Source organism: Harpegnathos saltator, unplaced genomic scaffold (assembly GCF_003227715.2).
Source record: "Harpegnathos saltator strain DR-91 unplaced genomic scaffold, Hsal_v8.6 scaffold414, whole genome shotgun sequence".
NCBI classification, from domain to species: domain Eukaryota; kingdom Metazoa; phylum Arthropoda; class Insecta; order Hymenoptera; family Formicidae; genus Harpegnathos; species Harpegnathos saltator.
This window is the reverse complement of record NW_020230222.1, coordinates 269,858-285,483: the sequence shown is the minus strand read 5'-3', so window position 1 is coordinate 285,483 and position 15,626 is coordinate 269,858. Positions and strand designations below refer to the sequence as shown.

Genomic DNA, 15,626 nt, shown 5'->3' with positions numbered 1-15,626 from the left:
ATAATTACTATTATTCTCTCAAAGACTCTCATCCAAGATGGCCGCCGAGTAGTCTGTTGACAATCTTGAGGAGCTCATCAGTCGCGCGCTAAATTTTCTTCAGCTGCTATCTCGACGATTGTCGTCGCGGCTGTTTGCGAGACGGTGAGAGGGTGGCTTCTTCGTCGAGTCTGGTGAATTTGACCTCCGCACGAGCGAAGATACACGTGTCATAATTTCCCACGCATTTTCTCTGCCACGCGCATGCGTTTCAAGAAATTACCGCCTAATTGGTCACGTACGCGTGCCGAGCACGCGCGTATCTCCGTTGCGATAAATCAATCCATCCGAGTCGGAAGTTTTATCTGAAGCATTTATTGCTGCGCGTGAGGGCCGTAAATTTTACTTTTACTTCTGAATCCTTGAGCCGCGACCGAAATATCGCCGGCTGCGCTTTGTGAAAAGCAACTTCGACGATTAGTCGAAAGTTCGACGCGCTGCTCGCGTCGCGGAAGCGCGTCATTTAGATCGCTTTGTTTAATCGGCGATATCCCCTCAAGACTCGCGATATGGATAACTTTAATACCTCTCGAGTGGAATCGATGATATTGGTGGATACGTGCGGCGGCGCACTTTATCGACAGAAAGAGAGACGCGAGGTAATCATCTGGTCGACTCGATACACCGACGTGTAGATTCGTGTCGCCTCTCTTTTTCCCGGGGCGAAGTGTACCAATACGTAGACTACAACGCGTCGATCGCTCCGCTCGTTCGAGCATTCGCTGACACGGAGTTGATAATACGAACATTTTCTCCAGCGCGCGATAAATCCCGCCGTACACTGCGATGTCGCACCGCGCTGAATAAAAGTCGCGAGAGAGTCAAAGCTCGAGCTCGCTTCCGGCAGACAATCGTAGACATCGCTCGATGCAAGAAATGGAGGAACTATCCATTAGCGCGTAAAACACTAGGGCAATTTTTCGATCAACCCTCCATCCCCAGCCCCCGCATATTGCTGACGCAAAACGGTCAAACACAGCCGCATGGAAAAAGAAAAGAGAGCGAGAGAGAAAGAGGTCATATCGAGCCGCGGAAAAAAATATCGCGAAATTTCATGCCTCGTAAACGAATCAGTTTCGTCGTCGCAGCCGACGACGTCGTACGGCATCGATGCGCGCGACCCGATACGAAGCCCGATACGACGCGCAGGCCAATCGCAGTCTGCGTCCGTTAATTAGCGCAGGTGGATACGAGTGCGGAATATTTAAGCGTACGGTTTCCACGGTGTGTTGCAGCTGCTCAGGCGAAAATCCTGGGGCCGGAAGACGTCTATGTGAAGAAGGGTAGCACGATAAGCCTCACGTGCACCGTTAATGTGCAAAGTACACCGCCCAGCAGCGTTTCCTGGCATCACGGAGCAGCCGTGGTGGATTTCGACAGTCCCAGGTACAAGCCGCGAGAATCGAGTTCTCAGCTTTCATCCTCTCCCTCCCTCCCTCCCTCCCTCCCTTCTCCCCGTCTCCTCGCCTCTCCTTCTTTCCGAGCAACGAGTACACACGTTTCCGTTCGATCGCGAACGCGCTCCGTTCCCGTTGCCGGAATAGCGTATAACTGAATCCGGGGGATCCCCGGCCGAGGGTTGTTTCGCAAGCTCCCCCGCGCGCCTCGGCGAACGCACGTTCCGTGCAAGAGCGAAGAGGCTGATTTTTCGGGTCGCCGCTCGCGGCATGGCCGATCGAGCGGAAAGCGTCCCGGTATCTCACCTTTAATCCGTCCGTAGCCCGACCGTAGTTCGTGCAAAGAGAAGCGTCGGGAGTCAAAAAAAGCGAGCCGCCACCCTTGATCCGGCAATTTCGCCCGGCATTAGTTCGAATATAACTTTGCGCGCGGAACGAAAATAGCTTACGTTCGCTTACTCTCGCGTTTCTTCCCCTCCCGCCCCTTCGCTCTCTTCTCTCGCTCTCTCTCTCTCCCCCCCCCCTCCTCTCTCTCTCTCTCTCTCTCTCTCTCTCTCTCTGTTTTGTTTTTTCTCTCTGCGCGGTGATGGCATCGCCAAAGATTAATACAATGTCACTCGTAGTTAGTTGCGTCAGCGTCATAAATAAAAATATCGCGCGAGACGAGTTTGTTTTAAGCGCGACGCGAGCGCGATCGTAATTTCTCGCGTCTTCGACGCGCAGGCCATACATCAATTTTACGGAGAGGCACCTGGTGCGAATACGCTATTTTTTCTTTTTTGTTTACATCCGCGCTCGCGTGCGCCGGAGCGTCAGCAAACAAGAGCGGCGCGTCGATCGCGACGTTGTAACGCACGTCGCGCTCGTTACGGCCGCTTTGTTTCCGCCTAAGCCTCGTCTGCAGAGGGAGAGGAAGAGAGAAAGAAAGAGAGAGAGAGAGAGAGAGAGAGAGAGAGAGAGAGAGAGAGAGAGAGAAAGAGAATTAATGATAAAGTAGCAACGTGTGTGACGAGAACGGCGCCAAAGTATCTACGATAATTCAGTGTTCACCGCAGGGGCGGGGTTTCCCTGGAGACGGAGAAAACGGAAAGCGGCACGACGAGCAGACTACTGGTGACACAAGCCAGATTGACCGACAGCGGAAATTACACCTGCATCCCTAGCAACGCGAACCCAGCGAGCGTAATGGTCCACGTGCTGAATGGTAAGCGATTCTTTTTTGCGTGCACGCTGCGGCTCGGACTTATCCGGGGCGTCCCATCATCCCTCGCCCGCCGACGTGCAGCCGGCGGGCGAAGCATCCGGATATTCGGTTACTCGGACGGGGGAGGGGGAGGGGGAGGCACAAGGGTGCACCGCTCTAATGACATATCGCGATGGAAACGTCCGAGTATCCGCGGTATGAAAATTTTCAGATAACCCCCGCGCCGTCGCCGCGCCGTGCCGAGAACTTCCATATATCACATGTATTATCTGCCGAGCCGGTCTGCCGGCCGCGTCGCGATAATTTACGAAATTCTCAACGAACAAACGCGCGGAAGCTCGCGCGGCGCGGCCGGCGACGACGAGGCGAGATCGTTTGTCCCTGCTTCGTTGTTTTGTTCAACTTTCCGGCGCGTCTCGCGCGTCGAATAAGCCGTCGCGTCGCCCGAGTTTGTCGCGGTCTCTCCCCCCGCGCCGGTCGCGCGGCCGCTTCGCGTGACCGACGCGAGGTGGCGGGTCGGCGCGAGCGGAATTACCGCCGGCGATTGAACGGACGTCTGAGATATCGGGAGTTTAGGTTCGCTTTAAAGATCAATTAGTTCCTATTCAGTAAACACGAGACACACCGCTCTCGCAAACGCCGGACTCCGCTCTCCGCTCTCCGCTGGTGGAGCGAAGTCGCCGGCAAGTTCTCTCGCGCGGCAGTTGACGCGTTCTAATACGACTCACTTATGCAAACGAAGCGCGGCCGTTTTATCCGGCGGCTACGACGCGGAGCTGTATCGGTTAAACATTATTGAATAGCCCACGGTAATTGCTTCTCGCCGTCGTCGCGGTGTCGTCGAGATTGCCGTCGAGCGCACCGCGTCGCGCGCAGGTACGACGGTATAGTTTGCAGTTCCTTTGATTTATTTGCATAAATTGCGCGTCGAGTCTTCCCCGCGCTCGCGACGACTGCGACGACGAGTAGCGCGGGCGCGCCGATACTAGTGGATTTTTCTTCCCCTCTCTCTCTCTCTCTCTCTCTCTCTCTCTCTCTCTCCCCCCCTCTCTTTTCTCTCCTTTTTTTCGCGACGAAGGAGTGCGCGCGCGAGAGTTGATTCGAGCCGCTGCGTCAGGTGCACGCTCTTCGATAAACGTCGCGTGCACACGCGCACTCGAGAGACACCGCATAACCGGAAAAATCGCCGAGCGCACCGACGTATAAACACTTCCATGTCGGCGTGTAATGCCGTATTTTCACGTCCACCGCATCGCGCGATTCGATTAGAATCCGCGGCTGACCGCGTGTTTTCGATTAAACAGCGATCTCGGAAGCCCTGCGCGCGTGCAGCTCGCGCTTTGGCTACCGTGCGACCCAAGGGGGAGAGGGAGGAAATATAAAAGGGGAAAGAATGCAGAGAGCCGATATATTAAAATACTACTGTCGGCGGCTGTCGCACAACATCGCGAGTTCGTTACTCGACGAGGGACGAGAGTCAACTCTCTCGCAAATCGAGTGCGATTCTGTGTCTCGGTGATTTATGCAGTTTACTCTCATTTTTATCTTTTATCAAGGAAGGTAGACGGATATTATGACTGTTTTTAATTCATTTTCACATCCCGATCCATCTGCTTTACTCGAGGAGATACATATTTGGGGTACATTACAGCACTCGTAATTATGCAGTAATTAGTTGATGTATTATTCTTGTATGGCAACTCGGCTCCCCCCCCTCTCTCTCTCTCTAATTCATTTGTTGCACAATATTAATACGAAGGATAACAAGCTTCTCGCGCTTCGTCCACAAAACAAATGCACGTCGCTCCTGCTGCAGGAAAAAGGAGAAATCTGAAAAAGCGTCTTCATGTCGATGAAGGAGCATCTTGGCTAATGCATGTACAACAGATTTTCACATACACACACACGCGCACATCTTCTCGCAAACCAAAGAAATTCGATATGCGGATCTTTTCTACGCAATTACGCTCTTCTCTTTGTCGATCAGTGTGCGCTCGTGTTGGCTAAGACCGGTCCTTAACGACCTCATCCGTCCTTAAGAGCCCCGTTAAAGCCGTTCTTTATTCGCGTTTGATCGATCATCATACACTTGTAAACACTCAAGTAGCCTCCTTAGAACGCCCCACATTCCATTATATCGTCGGGCAGAGCCGGGCGCGGCGGGTCTTGAATTTGGCCAAAACGCTGCTTCCTTCCGCAAGCGGACGATGGAATTTCGAAATTCCGCGCGTCATCCTTCTTATTGTCAGACAAGGCAAGCAGGGAACGATAGAGAGATGGAGAGCGAGCGGGGGAGGGGGAGGCGCTTCTTTCGGGAAGAAATCTCTTCGATGAAGAAATCTGTTGAAGCTCGGCGCCCCCCTGACGGGGGCGGCGAATTGTTCCGGCGGCTTCGCGACCGCGCCGCCTGACAAATTTCGCGTCGATAAACGCTCGCGCGCGCGGCACACAAGTTCAGTTCAGAGACAGGAAGCCGGCGAGCTCCTGAAGTGTGACATTCGAAAGGGACGGGGAGCGCGCGTTCATTCATCAAGTATCGAAATCCGCCGTCATAAAGTTTGACAGGCTCGTATATTGGAGTCGCGCGCGGCAAGTACTCGGCCCGGCGCGGCGCGCACGCATACTCTCGCTTTTGATCTATTGTCAGCCGGCAGCGCTCGCGATAACACATGTAATATCTTGTTTGGCAAGTTCACCAATCCGAGCTGTCAATCATTGCGAGCCCGCGCCGGCCTGGCACGCGTCTCTCGCGAAACTCGCGCCGCAACTGCAGCTGTTCCAAGTCAACCGCCCGCCTCCCTCGCCATCGCCATCGCCATCGGTATAATCGACATCGATTTTTAACAAAGACACCGGACGCCATTGTCGGCGTTTTTCCACGAGGGCAAAGTTCCGGGCGATCGCGCCCGGAAAATAGCAAAAAACAGCGATCCGTGCGCATCGCACGTATATATGGGGTGTCTGGAAATTCGAGGCACTCTCTTGCCGTGTACACAACAGGTGTACACACGACCTCCTCGAAAACGACTGAGACTTGTTGACTGTTTCTCAGCGACGAGCAGGAGGAAGACGCGCCTCCTCCCTTTGATATCTCGAGATTTCACGCTTAGATGACTGAAATATCAAAGAGACGGACTTGTATTTCCGCGCACGTATTTTTCCGTATGAACGCGCCTACGTATATATATATATATATATATATATATATATATATATATATATATATATATATCTCTCGGTGCGGCGCGCTCTCGTCGTTCGACGACAAAAGGCCGCGTTGTCGCGGTTGTCAACGTTCCGCGATCCTCGTCTCGACACGTTCGAGACGAGACGCTGCCGTCGCGCACATCCTGGAGTGATGACGCGAGTGAATTTATCGCGTCTCGTTTCCGCTGCGCTCTCCGAGCCTGATTGGATTAATGTTTTCGGTTTCAAGCAGCCCGCCGGGCCGGGCCGGCCAGCGAAAATCAACAAACGTCCCCTCTCGGCGAGCCCCGGACGGCGGAAGAACGGCCGCCACGTGCGCTCGCGCGCTCGCACGGCAATCGAATTGCAGAACTTAACAAGCTTTCTTCAACGTTTCTGCCTCGCTCGCCACGCTTGGCTCGCGCGCGCGCGCAAGCTCTCGTCCTGGTCCACCCGGCCTCGCTCGGCGGCCCGTACACGCGCTCGCCACCCCTTCGAGCCATCGAGACATCGATCGCGCGCCCACCACTTTCATGCGGAAACGCCCGATGAGAGCGCGAGCGAGCGGGCGGACGCGCGCGCTGCGCGGCCGCTTCCGGTGGCGGATGAAAATTAATGCGGCGCAGTTCGTCTGCATAATTAATTTACAAGGCGCACCGGTCGGCGGTCGGCGCATTGGCCATCGACGTTATTTCAAACACAGCTGATTACTCTGCAAAATTGACCGCAAATTTCAATTATTTCCCGATAAACCCGTACGCGCGACCCCGGGGCTATCCGTTCCCCGGCACGTACTATCTGCGCATTAACGCAATTACGCGTGTTGACCGTGTCGCCGCCGCCGCCGTCGTGGTGCGTCGGGCCGGTGTCATTTTTCGATAACCGACCTAGGTAAACGGCCTGGCACGGCGATGGCAGCGGTAACTTTGCCGAATGAGATTTTCAATTTGCCCGTAAATTGCGGCCTTTTCGGCCGCCGCGCCGGCCGAGCCGAAACGCGGCGGATCCGTGATTATCTTTATCGCCGGTGGACGTTGCGAGCGAGCGCGCGCGTCATTGTTGTGCGCGAAATCGTTGTTTCGTCGGGGCTGCCCCCGACGACGACGATGACGACGGAGCGGTTGTTATTGTCAAACAGAGCGATATTTCGCTCGGACTCGAGCGTTTTACAACCCCCGGCTGGCGCGCGCCGCACCCCGTCGCGTGAAACGCGCGTCCCCGCCGCGCCGGCCGGCAGTGTCGTTAAGTGGAAGTCGTCTTTATGAATCTATCGCGGCCAATTGCACCGCGTAAGCCTGTCAAGCGGACGTCGCGAATAATGTTGCTGGGAATATTACTCTCTTCGAGGAAAGAATGCATTCCCTCTCTCCTGCGGGCGTTTCTTAATCCACGATGTTTCACGGAAAACTTTTTCTTACGCCAGAGCTCGCATGCACACACGTACAGGGTGTTTATGAAAAAAGGTTCCGGATTTTAAGAGCAGGTGATACTCACAAAATGAGAAGGAAATGAGTCCTAATGAACATGGGTCAAAAAATTAATATTGACGCAGTTGTAGACAATTGTTTATATTTTAATTGAAGCAAGTGTCCTCCTCCTATTTTTACACTACTATTTTTACACTACTATTTCTATACTACGTCTTCGTAGTATAGAATTACGAACCCTTTAAAAAATTCCCGATTTTGTTCCAACCATTTGACAGGCATTTTGTATTCTCTGATGTCGCTTATCCATGTCGCTTATCGTATTACGAATTTTTTAGGGGTTTCTTTAAACACTTTTACTCTTCATCGATAAATGACGTAGACAAATTACATGAGAGAATACAAAAGGGCCAGAAGCGAGTAGGTCGCTTGCTTAAATCAATTAAAATAAACAGTTGTTCACAATTCGAACAATATTAATTTCTCGACCCATGTTTATCAGAACCTGTTTCCTCCGTTTTGCGAATACTATCTGCCGTTAAAGTTCTGAATCCTCTTTTTTTCTCTGCGGTGAAAAGTCGCGGAGCAGAGGAACGAGCAAGCAGGTTCACGTCGAGATTTTTTTGATATAATAAAGGGTCTAGCAGAGAGAAAGAGAGAGAGAGAGAGAGAGAGAGAGAGAGAGAGTTTGGTTTACGAAATATTCACGCTATAAATTTAAAACACGTTGCACAGTTTCCCGGAACTACTACTCACGTCATAATGCACGTTGTTCCACGTTGCTGTTTGTAACCACGTATGAATACTTTGAAGGTTCATTTTAGAGGAAAATGCGTGAGAGCGCCTGCTTCATTGCATTTTATTTTCCCGGTTATTTTATCCACGAGCCGGAGCCGCGGGATTGCCGTTAGGCCAGAAAGTTCCTGCTTAGCGTTTAACGCGTTATACGAGCGATTAACCTACATTGTGAATCTAATTAGGGCCGCGCAATTAAACTCCTGCGTTATGTAGCTACTCTAAGATAACATTCAATGTAACGAGTCCGACGTAGTTTATTTCGGATTAGCTGCCGGAATAACGGAATTTGTTTCGACGCTCGCCCGCCTTAATTTTCCGCGCTGCCACAAGACGTTTAGCAAGGGGACGCTCCGGTGAAACTCTTTCAGTCTCTCCTGCGTGTCTCGAAAATCTTTCCCAGATACTGCCATTTCCCTCTGGAGTTCGTTCCGTATTCGCGTCGAAATGCAAGTTGAATAACAAATTCTTCTCCATCACACCCGAGTAAAAGTGCGTATTCGATAATTAGTCCGCTGTAATTAATCAGTCGTTGCGGTAGGAATGAACTGCTTAACTGCAACTTTCACTCTTGATTCGCATACCTGAGGAATCTGTAATATTTTTTTTTTCCTTTTGCCACCTCATTGGAGCTCTCTTGGACGAGCAAGCCTTAAACCGATATTAAACGCGTGCTACTTATTTGTCTCCGAGACGGAAAATTTGCATATTACTCCCCGGCGAGATGTCTCGCGTGTCTCTCACGGTAGATGCTACGTTCGACGTATAATTAAGGACCTTAAATCTCTGGAGAAGAGAGACTCCCCCAAATAACCGAGGGAAGATTGACTAAATGCGGTTTGCACATTTCTGCTGCAGGCGAGCATCCGGCGGCGATGCAGCATGGCGGCAGCTGCGGAGTGGCCCCGACCATTCTACTCGCTAGCATCACCCTCATAGTCGCGAATCTGCTAAGGTGAGCAGCCGTGTTGTGAGCCGCGCATCCTAAAGAGAAAATTAATCAAAAAGAAAGTCAAACGTTACAGCAGCCTCGATCGGGACGGAGCCTGAAGTGAAAGCGCGTGCGCGCGACGACCTGCTGTCGCGAATGTCGGCGCTGACCGCGTTTGGAAAATCAAAAAAAAAAAAGAGAAGGAAAAAAAGAGCGAAAAAGAAAAAGCGGAAAAAATCGCTCGGTCGACCGCGCGCGATAGATCGGTTTCGCGTCGCGCGTTGTTGCTGTCGTCACACGCTGTGCGTCGAGTTCGTCGAGTGGTCGGAAGTGACGACGATGACGACGACGACGACGACGACGACGAGAGAAAATCACAGTGCGGACCAAGTGCAGTGGACCAAACTCTCTGTGAGGGACGCAGTGACGTGGCGGACGATCCTTAGCACGTACGTTTTTAACAGACTAAGAGAGGGGGAAAAGAGAAGGGGAGGCGAAAAAGGCGAGGAATAAGAGGAAAATAGAAATCCTCCTCAGACTGTCCTCTCCCGTTTGCAAGAAAAACCGCCGTGCAAGATGCGCCTCGGCGCGTGAAACATCCAGAGGATTATTCGCGACATTCTCGACGCGATTCCGAGGAGTGTCGTCGCCCGGACGAGGTTCTCCCGCCCTCTTGCGCTTTTTCTATTATTAAATCGGCGTGTTAAATGTCGTCTCAACGAATCGGCTCAACGAAATACACCGCGAACGGACGAACGGCGGAGGAGAGCCGCGATTTCGTTGCGAGAGCTCTTCGGACTCGCCGGCTAATGAGAATAATTATTACAATTACGAATATCTGGCGTTCGTAACGATCCAACGATCGGCGAGACTAGTCGCGTGCTGATTATCAACTGGAGGAAATAATAGCTGAGATTACTGTACATAAAGCGAGTGATGCGAGAGAGAACGTGCAGGAGGGCTCGCCGTGTGACCCCTTGTTGTACAGTACAATGCACGTGCGAGGATTGTCACGTGACCAATCAATCGTTTCCCGTTGTTTGGTCCGGGCAACATTGTACATAGCTTGTATCATTGATTATTTGTATGTACGACGTGGACTCGAGACGCGAATTCTAACTCACTCACTCTGCGCGAGCCCGATGTTGACGTGCGCGCGCGCGCGCGCGCGCGACGAGGTATTTTCTGTACATTTTCTCAATTGCACGCGTGCTCGTAATTTTGGCCAGATTCGATTTGTTCGGTTGTTGATTTGACTCGTACGAAATTCTATGCGCAGATACAATACGTTCTCGTCGTCAGGAACGTTTGTGGATAGTATACGGTAATATTGTTGTTCCGCGGGAGAACGACGATCACGAGATGACTGACGATTTTTTAGGTGTGATAGTAGATAAATCTATTCTCGATATGTTTCTGTTTGCTTATTGCGAACGATGATTCTGAATGCCGAACGAGTGCTCGCTAGAGAGCAAGAGAGATGGAGAGAGAGAGAGAGAGAGAGAGAGAGAGAGAGAGAGAGAGAGAGAGAGAGAGGAGATCGAGAGGTGTCTTACTCGTACGATAAACAAAAAAACGCTGCTTTTACACAGGATCAAATGTTTCTCCTGCAAGTATTTCGTTCCACCCCAGATATTCGCTCGAGCTCAACACCGAGTAATTTCTATTGAAAGATCAAAACTCGTCGGAACAAATTCCTTCCTCGATCGAGGTGTAATCGTAATCAAAAACGGACATCAACGATCAACGGGCAATGGACGTTAGATTAAAGTGTACTGAAGATGGAACTCTTGCGTATGGATAAGCGAGTATGGGAAAAAATACGTACGTATATTTAAATAGATGAGTAACAAGCGTTCGTTATGTACTAAGATAATATTATATGTCGACATGCGGAAAGTATGACTCGAGAAAGAGACCGAGTTGTAAGTATATAAAAGTTACAAGAGGTTCCTTTGCAAAACCACTACGTAAGGGGAGAGTCGCCTTTTTTCGCCGCGAGTCCTTCAAATATCATCCTTTCGCAAAATGTTGATGAATCGTTATTGTTGTTCCGTGTTTAAGTCTCACGATGTATCACTTGCAAAATTCTCGACATCGTGAAACGTGAAACTTTTGTTTGTTGCACGTTTAAAATATTTGTTTATATTTTCCCTCAAAATATCAGCGTGGATATTTTGAATATCCACGAGAGAATTTTTTTCAGGGAAATGACAAAAGAGAGAGAGAGAGAGATAGAGAGAAAGAGAGAGAGAGAGAGAGAGAGAGAGAGAGAGAGAGATAGAGAGAGAGAGAGAGAGAGAGAGAGAGAGAGAGAGAGAGAGAGAGAGAGAGAGAGAGAGAGAGAGAGAGAGAGAAAGAGGACTTGCTGCACACGTTTTGCAAGTGAACCGAACAAATATGTGTACATAGCCGTCGTGACGCATTGTTAAAATTCAAAAGTTTAGGTCGACGTTTAGTTTCGGCGATTAATTCTAAGTTGCACGGCGACCTTTGGGCTTCGGTGTCGATTCGATCGCGAGTCCTGTATTTTCTTCCGGACTTCCGGACTTTACTTCTACGAACGGTAGAAAGAACACTGCCTGATCTTATTCGTCTCTCCGCTCATTTCACGAGATCGACGAAAACTTCGATCGCTGAAACAGTCTGAATCAATTTTTCTTCCCGTGATTTTTCCGGTCCAAACCTCCTTCTCGTCTCGAGACGAGAAATTACGAGAGAGAAAGCAAGACCCTAGATCTGATCACGTAGTAATCCATTGCACGTAAATATAGGGACATAGCGGTAAATCATTAGGCGGTAGGTTTATTACGACATATAATGTAACACGAATAAAGAAATATATCATAATGATTAACATATTAAGATACGATTTATCTTAGAATTCATAGATTTTTTATAACGTTGTAGCTCGGAAGACACAAGTTAGGATCTATCTGCTGTTGGAAATCGTCGAGCGTTTCTGGAACTTTAGACTGTGACGGAGTTAAAAAAATCGGCGGAGAAATGTCGCGCTACCATATTGTTTTGCGTGCACTTTGCGTCATCGGTGATTTATGTTGATGCGAGTTGATGCGAATTATACAAGTGTGGGAGAGACCGATCGGCGCGCGATCGAGGCGCGGTGGAGAAAGGACAGTTGATTTTTCCTTTTCATGGACCGCAGGAATCGCAGGTATCCGACGATCGGTACGTCCAACGCAATCAGAATGTTTAATCAAATTCGATTCAACCAAAATTTATTCATTCGCGATATTTCCCGTTTCGGCGTTTTTCGACACACGAATTCCGCCGTAATTTCTCGCAGCAAATGTGGCTCAATTATAAGATTTAATAATGCATTCCTGTGCGTGTACGAAGGGCGATCAAACAGAAAAATATCGAGAGAGAGAAGTATACCTATTCGTGAAACCATAGATAATCGATATCTCGCGATTCGCATATTTACGGAATGTTGCACATTAAATAGGTAAGACTAGACCGCATTGTACATAAAATTCATAATCGATAATGTATCATGTTATAGGAGAACTTAAGGATAAATCAAAAAGAGAGCAAGTTTAAAGAAGGAAAAGGGGGAAGCGAGAGAAAGAGAGAGAAAGAGGCGATATAGAATATTATATTGTAAAAATATTCATCGACGTGAATACACTGTTTCAATAAATGTAATGATGATATAAAACAGACAGACCCATGCTTTGCTTCTCTCCCGCTCGACGTCATTTTCGGACGAGATTTATGCCCACAATATCACGTATTTCGGAGGTTTCGCGTAATACTGCCGCGATTTTCCCGCCTGTCGGAATTTTCGCCAAGGCTAGAAACTATTGGTGCACAAATTTTTTATCGGCCACGGGGCGGATAGAAAGTAGAATGGGCACGCGCTAAACTACAGGCTGGACAGTCTGAATTTCTCGCTTAAATAAAAGGAGCAACTTCTGCAAAAACAAATGCGGTCGGCAATAATGTTGTCAGCCACAGGCACTTGTTTTTTTTTATTTTGTTTTTTTTTTTTAGAATTTGCTGTTTCTACCCAAGCGAGAATTTTGAACCATTCGCCGCAACGAGAGCTGTATTTACTCCAGCCCCTGACTCCTTCCATTTGTATTAAAATGTATTATAAAAATATCGTACACGTGCAGTGTGTGCTCTAGCATTATTCAATGAAATCGTCTAACGCGTACGTTACACAACGGGACGTGAAATATATATTTGGAATTTTTCTAAATCAACCCATTCAGCTGATTGATGTGCGGAGCGACGTCGTTATTAGAAAAAAGAAGAAGAGAAACAAAATAAAAAATGTCACTCGATTTGACACCGATTGCGCGCGTTTAGGTATTTAGAAAACAAAAATAGCCCGTGACATCATAATGCCCATTCACCGGTATGGTTGCGATGATGCCTGGTTTTTCGTTATATTCGGAAACGGTTGTTTCAATTAGTACACGTGATCCATACGTTCCGACGTTTCCTGATATGTGCGCGCGCTGGCTGTAGTCTACCGCGTCCTAGTTTTGCATATAGCAGCGAAAATATAGCAGCGCCGAGGAAAAAGATGTTCATACGCATGTACTATTAAAACGTGATAAGCACCTCTTATTTGTACCGCGCGAAGCGCGTACACGCTTCGACATTCGTCACGGAAAAATTAACGGAATATCGCGGAAATATTTATAACGCGCACACACGTACACACACACACACACACACACACACAAAGCTCATCCTTAATTTCTTTAATAGCTTTTAAACTAATTGCGCCTGCGCGCACCATATTGCCACGCTAATGCAACATCACGCATTATAATTACGTGCGATTAAAATTAAACTGCGAATACCAGGCCACTCTGAAATATTTGGACATTAATTGCGTGACGCGCGCGACGTAATAATGTAGAAACCATCGCGCAAATGAGAAAAAGAGTCGTCGGGCCGAAAGTCGGGGGCCGTCTCTCTCTCTCTCCGTGTCTGCGCGCAATTGTCGCCTGAATTAAACAAGAGGTAGGAAAAAAAAAAAGGAGCGCGCGACGTATCCTCTATTTTTAACGGATGCGGTCAAAACGTGGAATCGCAAGCGGCGAACAGCCATCGGCCGACTTCCGCGGGCGTTCGAGGGAGAAAAAGAGAAAGCGAGCGGCGAATTCGAATATTGTCCCGCAATTTTTCTTCCCCGGTGCACGTGTGCGACGTTTCGCGCCGCGCCGCGCGCGCTCGGACGGGGAGGACAAACTCCGCAGGAGCATAGTTAAACGCGATACGTGCGCGGTAAGCCCCAGCCATCTACTACGTGTACACCCGGCTGTTTCCAACTTTGCCGCCGCGACAATTAACGAACGGGCCGAGCGGCGAACTGTCGCGCAATTCGCTGCCGCCGTCGCCGCAGCGGCGGCCGTCAAAACGAGACACTATGAGAATTTCCGAAATCGAACGGGCGGGACAGCGGCGGCCGGCTGGATCGACAGAAGCCGAAATTGGCGAAGGAGGAAAATGGCGCTTGGTAAGCGTATCTTGTCGGGAGAGGGAGGAAAAAAAAGGAAGGGAAAAAAAATGAACGCTCGCTCGCGAGGGAAGCGAATATTCGACGCGTGCGCGCTCGTCGGTGTCCTCTCTCTCTTTTTATTTCGTTTTTCTTTTCTCTTTTCCTTTTTTCTACGTACACAGCGCCCGCACGCCGTGGGGCGGGACTGTGTGAGTGCCGTGTCAGAATTTGGATACGCGTCTGTCCTGTTTGACGTTTCATACGCGAAGACGATCGCGATCGATAGTGTCTCTCTGCGAAACGAGGCACGTTGTGCGCGAATGGACGCTTCCCAGCGACCTTTTCGCTTACTGTCGGACTATTAAAACCCTTTCGCATCGATGGTCGCGATGTCGCTTGCGACGATCGCAAAACTCGCGGCGCGGATTCGCTTGATTCGGGAAAAGCTGAATGGCACAAGGAACTTTGCACTAATTTTGACCGAGGCCTTCAAACGAGCCTTCAGGTTCCGTCAGCCTGCCACGGTGCTTTGTGCTTGCGGTTTGCGCACGTTGAACGTTCTGGCTTCTCACCGCCGCGTAGCGTGTGCAATTTTATAAATCTCCCCTTACCTCGCGCGCGTTAGAGTGAAAATGTCGCGTAATGCGAAAGTCGTACGACACGCTGTTCCTCGGAAACTGCTTCAGCCGGCAGTTTACAGTGAAAATTTCAGCTCGCGTTCGCCCCGATACAAAAGCAGTATTTTACACGGTGCGTTTTTATTTCCGGCATTTATAGTGTCCCATAAAGCCGTGCAAAGGCATACATCACCATAACCCGCACACACGTGAGCATAAACGGCTTTTCCTGACAAAGACAAACTACCGAGCGTATTACTATGGAAAGAACAAGGACGCATAACGCCGGATACGCGTTTCTTCTTCGGCAATGCGCCATTACGGTCCACGTCCACGTCAGGCCGGGCTTTTAGATTTGCATTCACACGGGACTCCATGCCGCGCCGGCTAATTTCCGGTCGACTCGCGCGCGCGCACCAAAAATTTGTTCCGCCGCTGAAAAAAGGTATGCATATATAAGGTGTTTGAAAAAAAGGTTCGGGACTTTAAGAGCAGTACTCATATAAAATGGAAAAAAAAAGGTCGTTCTCATGACATCTGACAGTATT

At 49.6% G+C, this 15,626-nt stretch overlaps 1 protein-coding gene across 8 annotated transcripts in view; it reads left to right on the top strand.

The window, feature by feature from the left end:
• LOC105186179 (basement membrane-specific heparan sulfate proteoglycan core protein) overlaps positions 1–11,214 on the top strand; it is a 249,256-nt gene extending 238,042 nt beyond the window's left edge. For 6 of the 8 annotated variants that reach the window (XM_025301388.1, XM_025301389.1, XM_025301386.1 and 3 more), the window contains 3 exons: positions 1,275–1,425; positions 2,480–2,640; positions 8,907–11,214. In XM_025301388.1, coding sequence (XP_025157173.1) covers positions 1,275–1,425; positions 2,480–2,640; positions 8,907–9,007 — 413 coding nt within the window. In that variant the 3' untranslated portion in view covers positions 9,008–11,214. The remainder of the gene's footprint in view (positions 1–1,274; positions 1,426–2,479; positions 2,641–8,906) is intronic. The other 2 variants (XM_025301391.1, XM_025301393.1) reach the window with 1 other exon arrangement.
• The last annotated feature ends 4,412 nt before the right edge of the window (positions 11,215–15,626 follow it).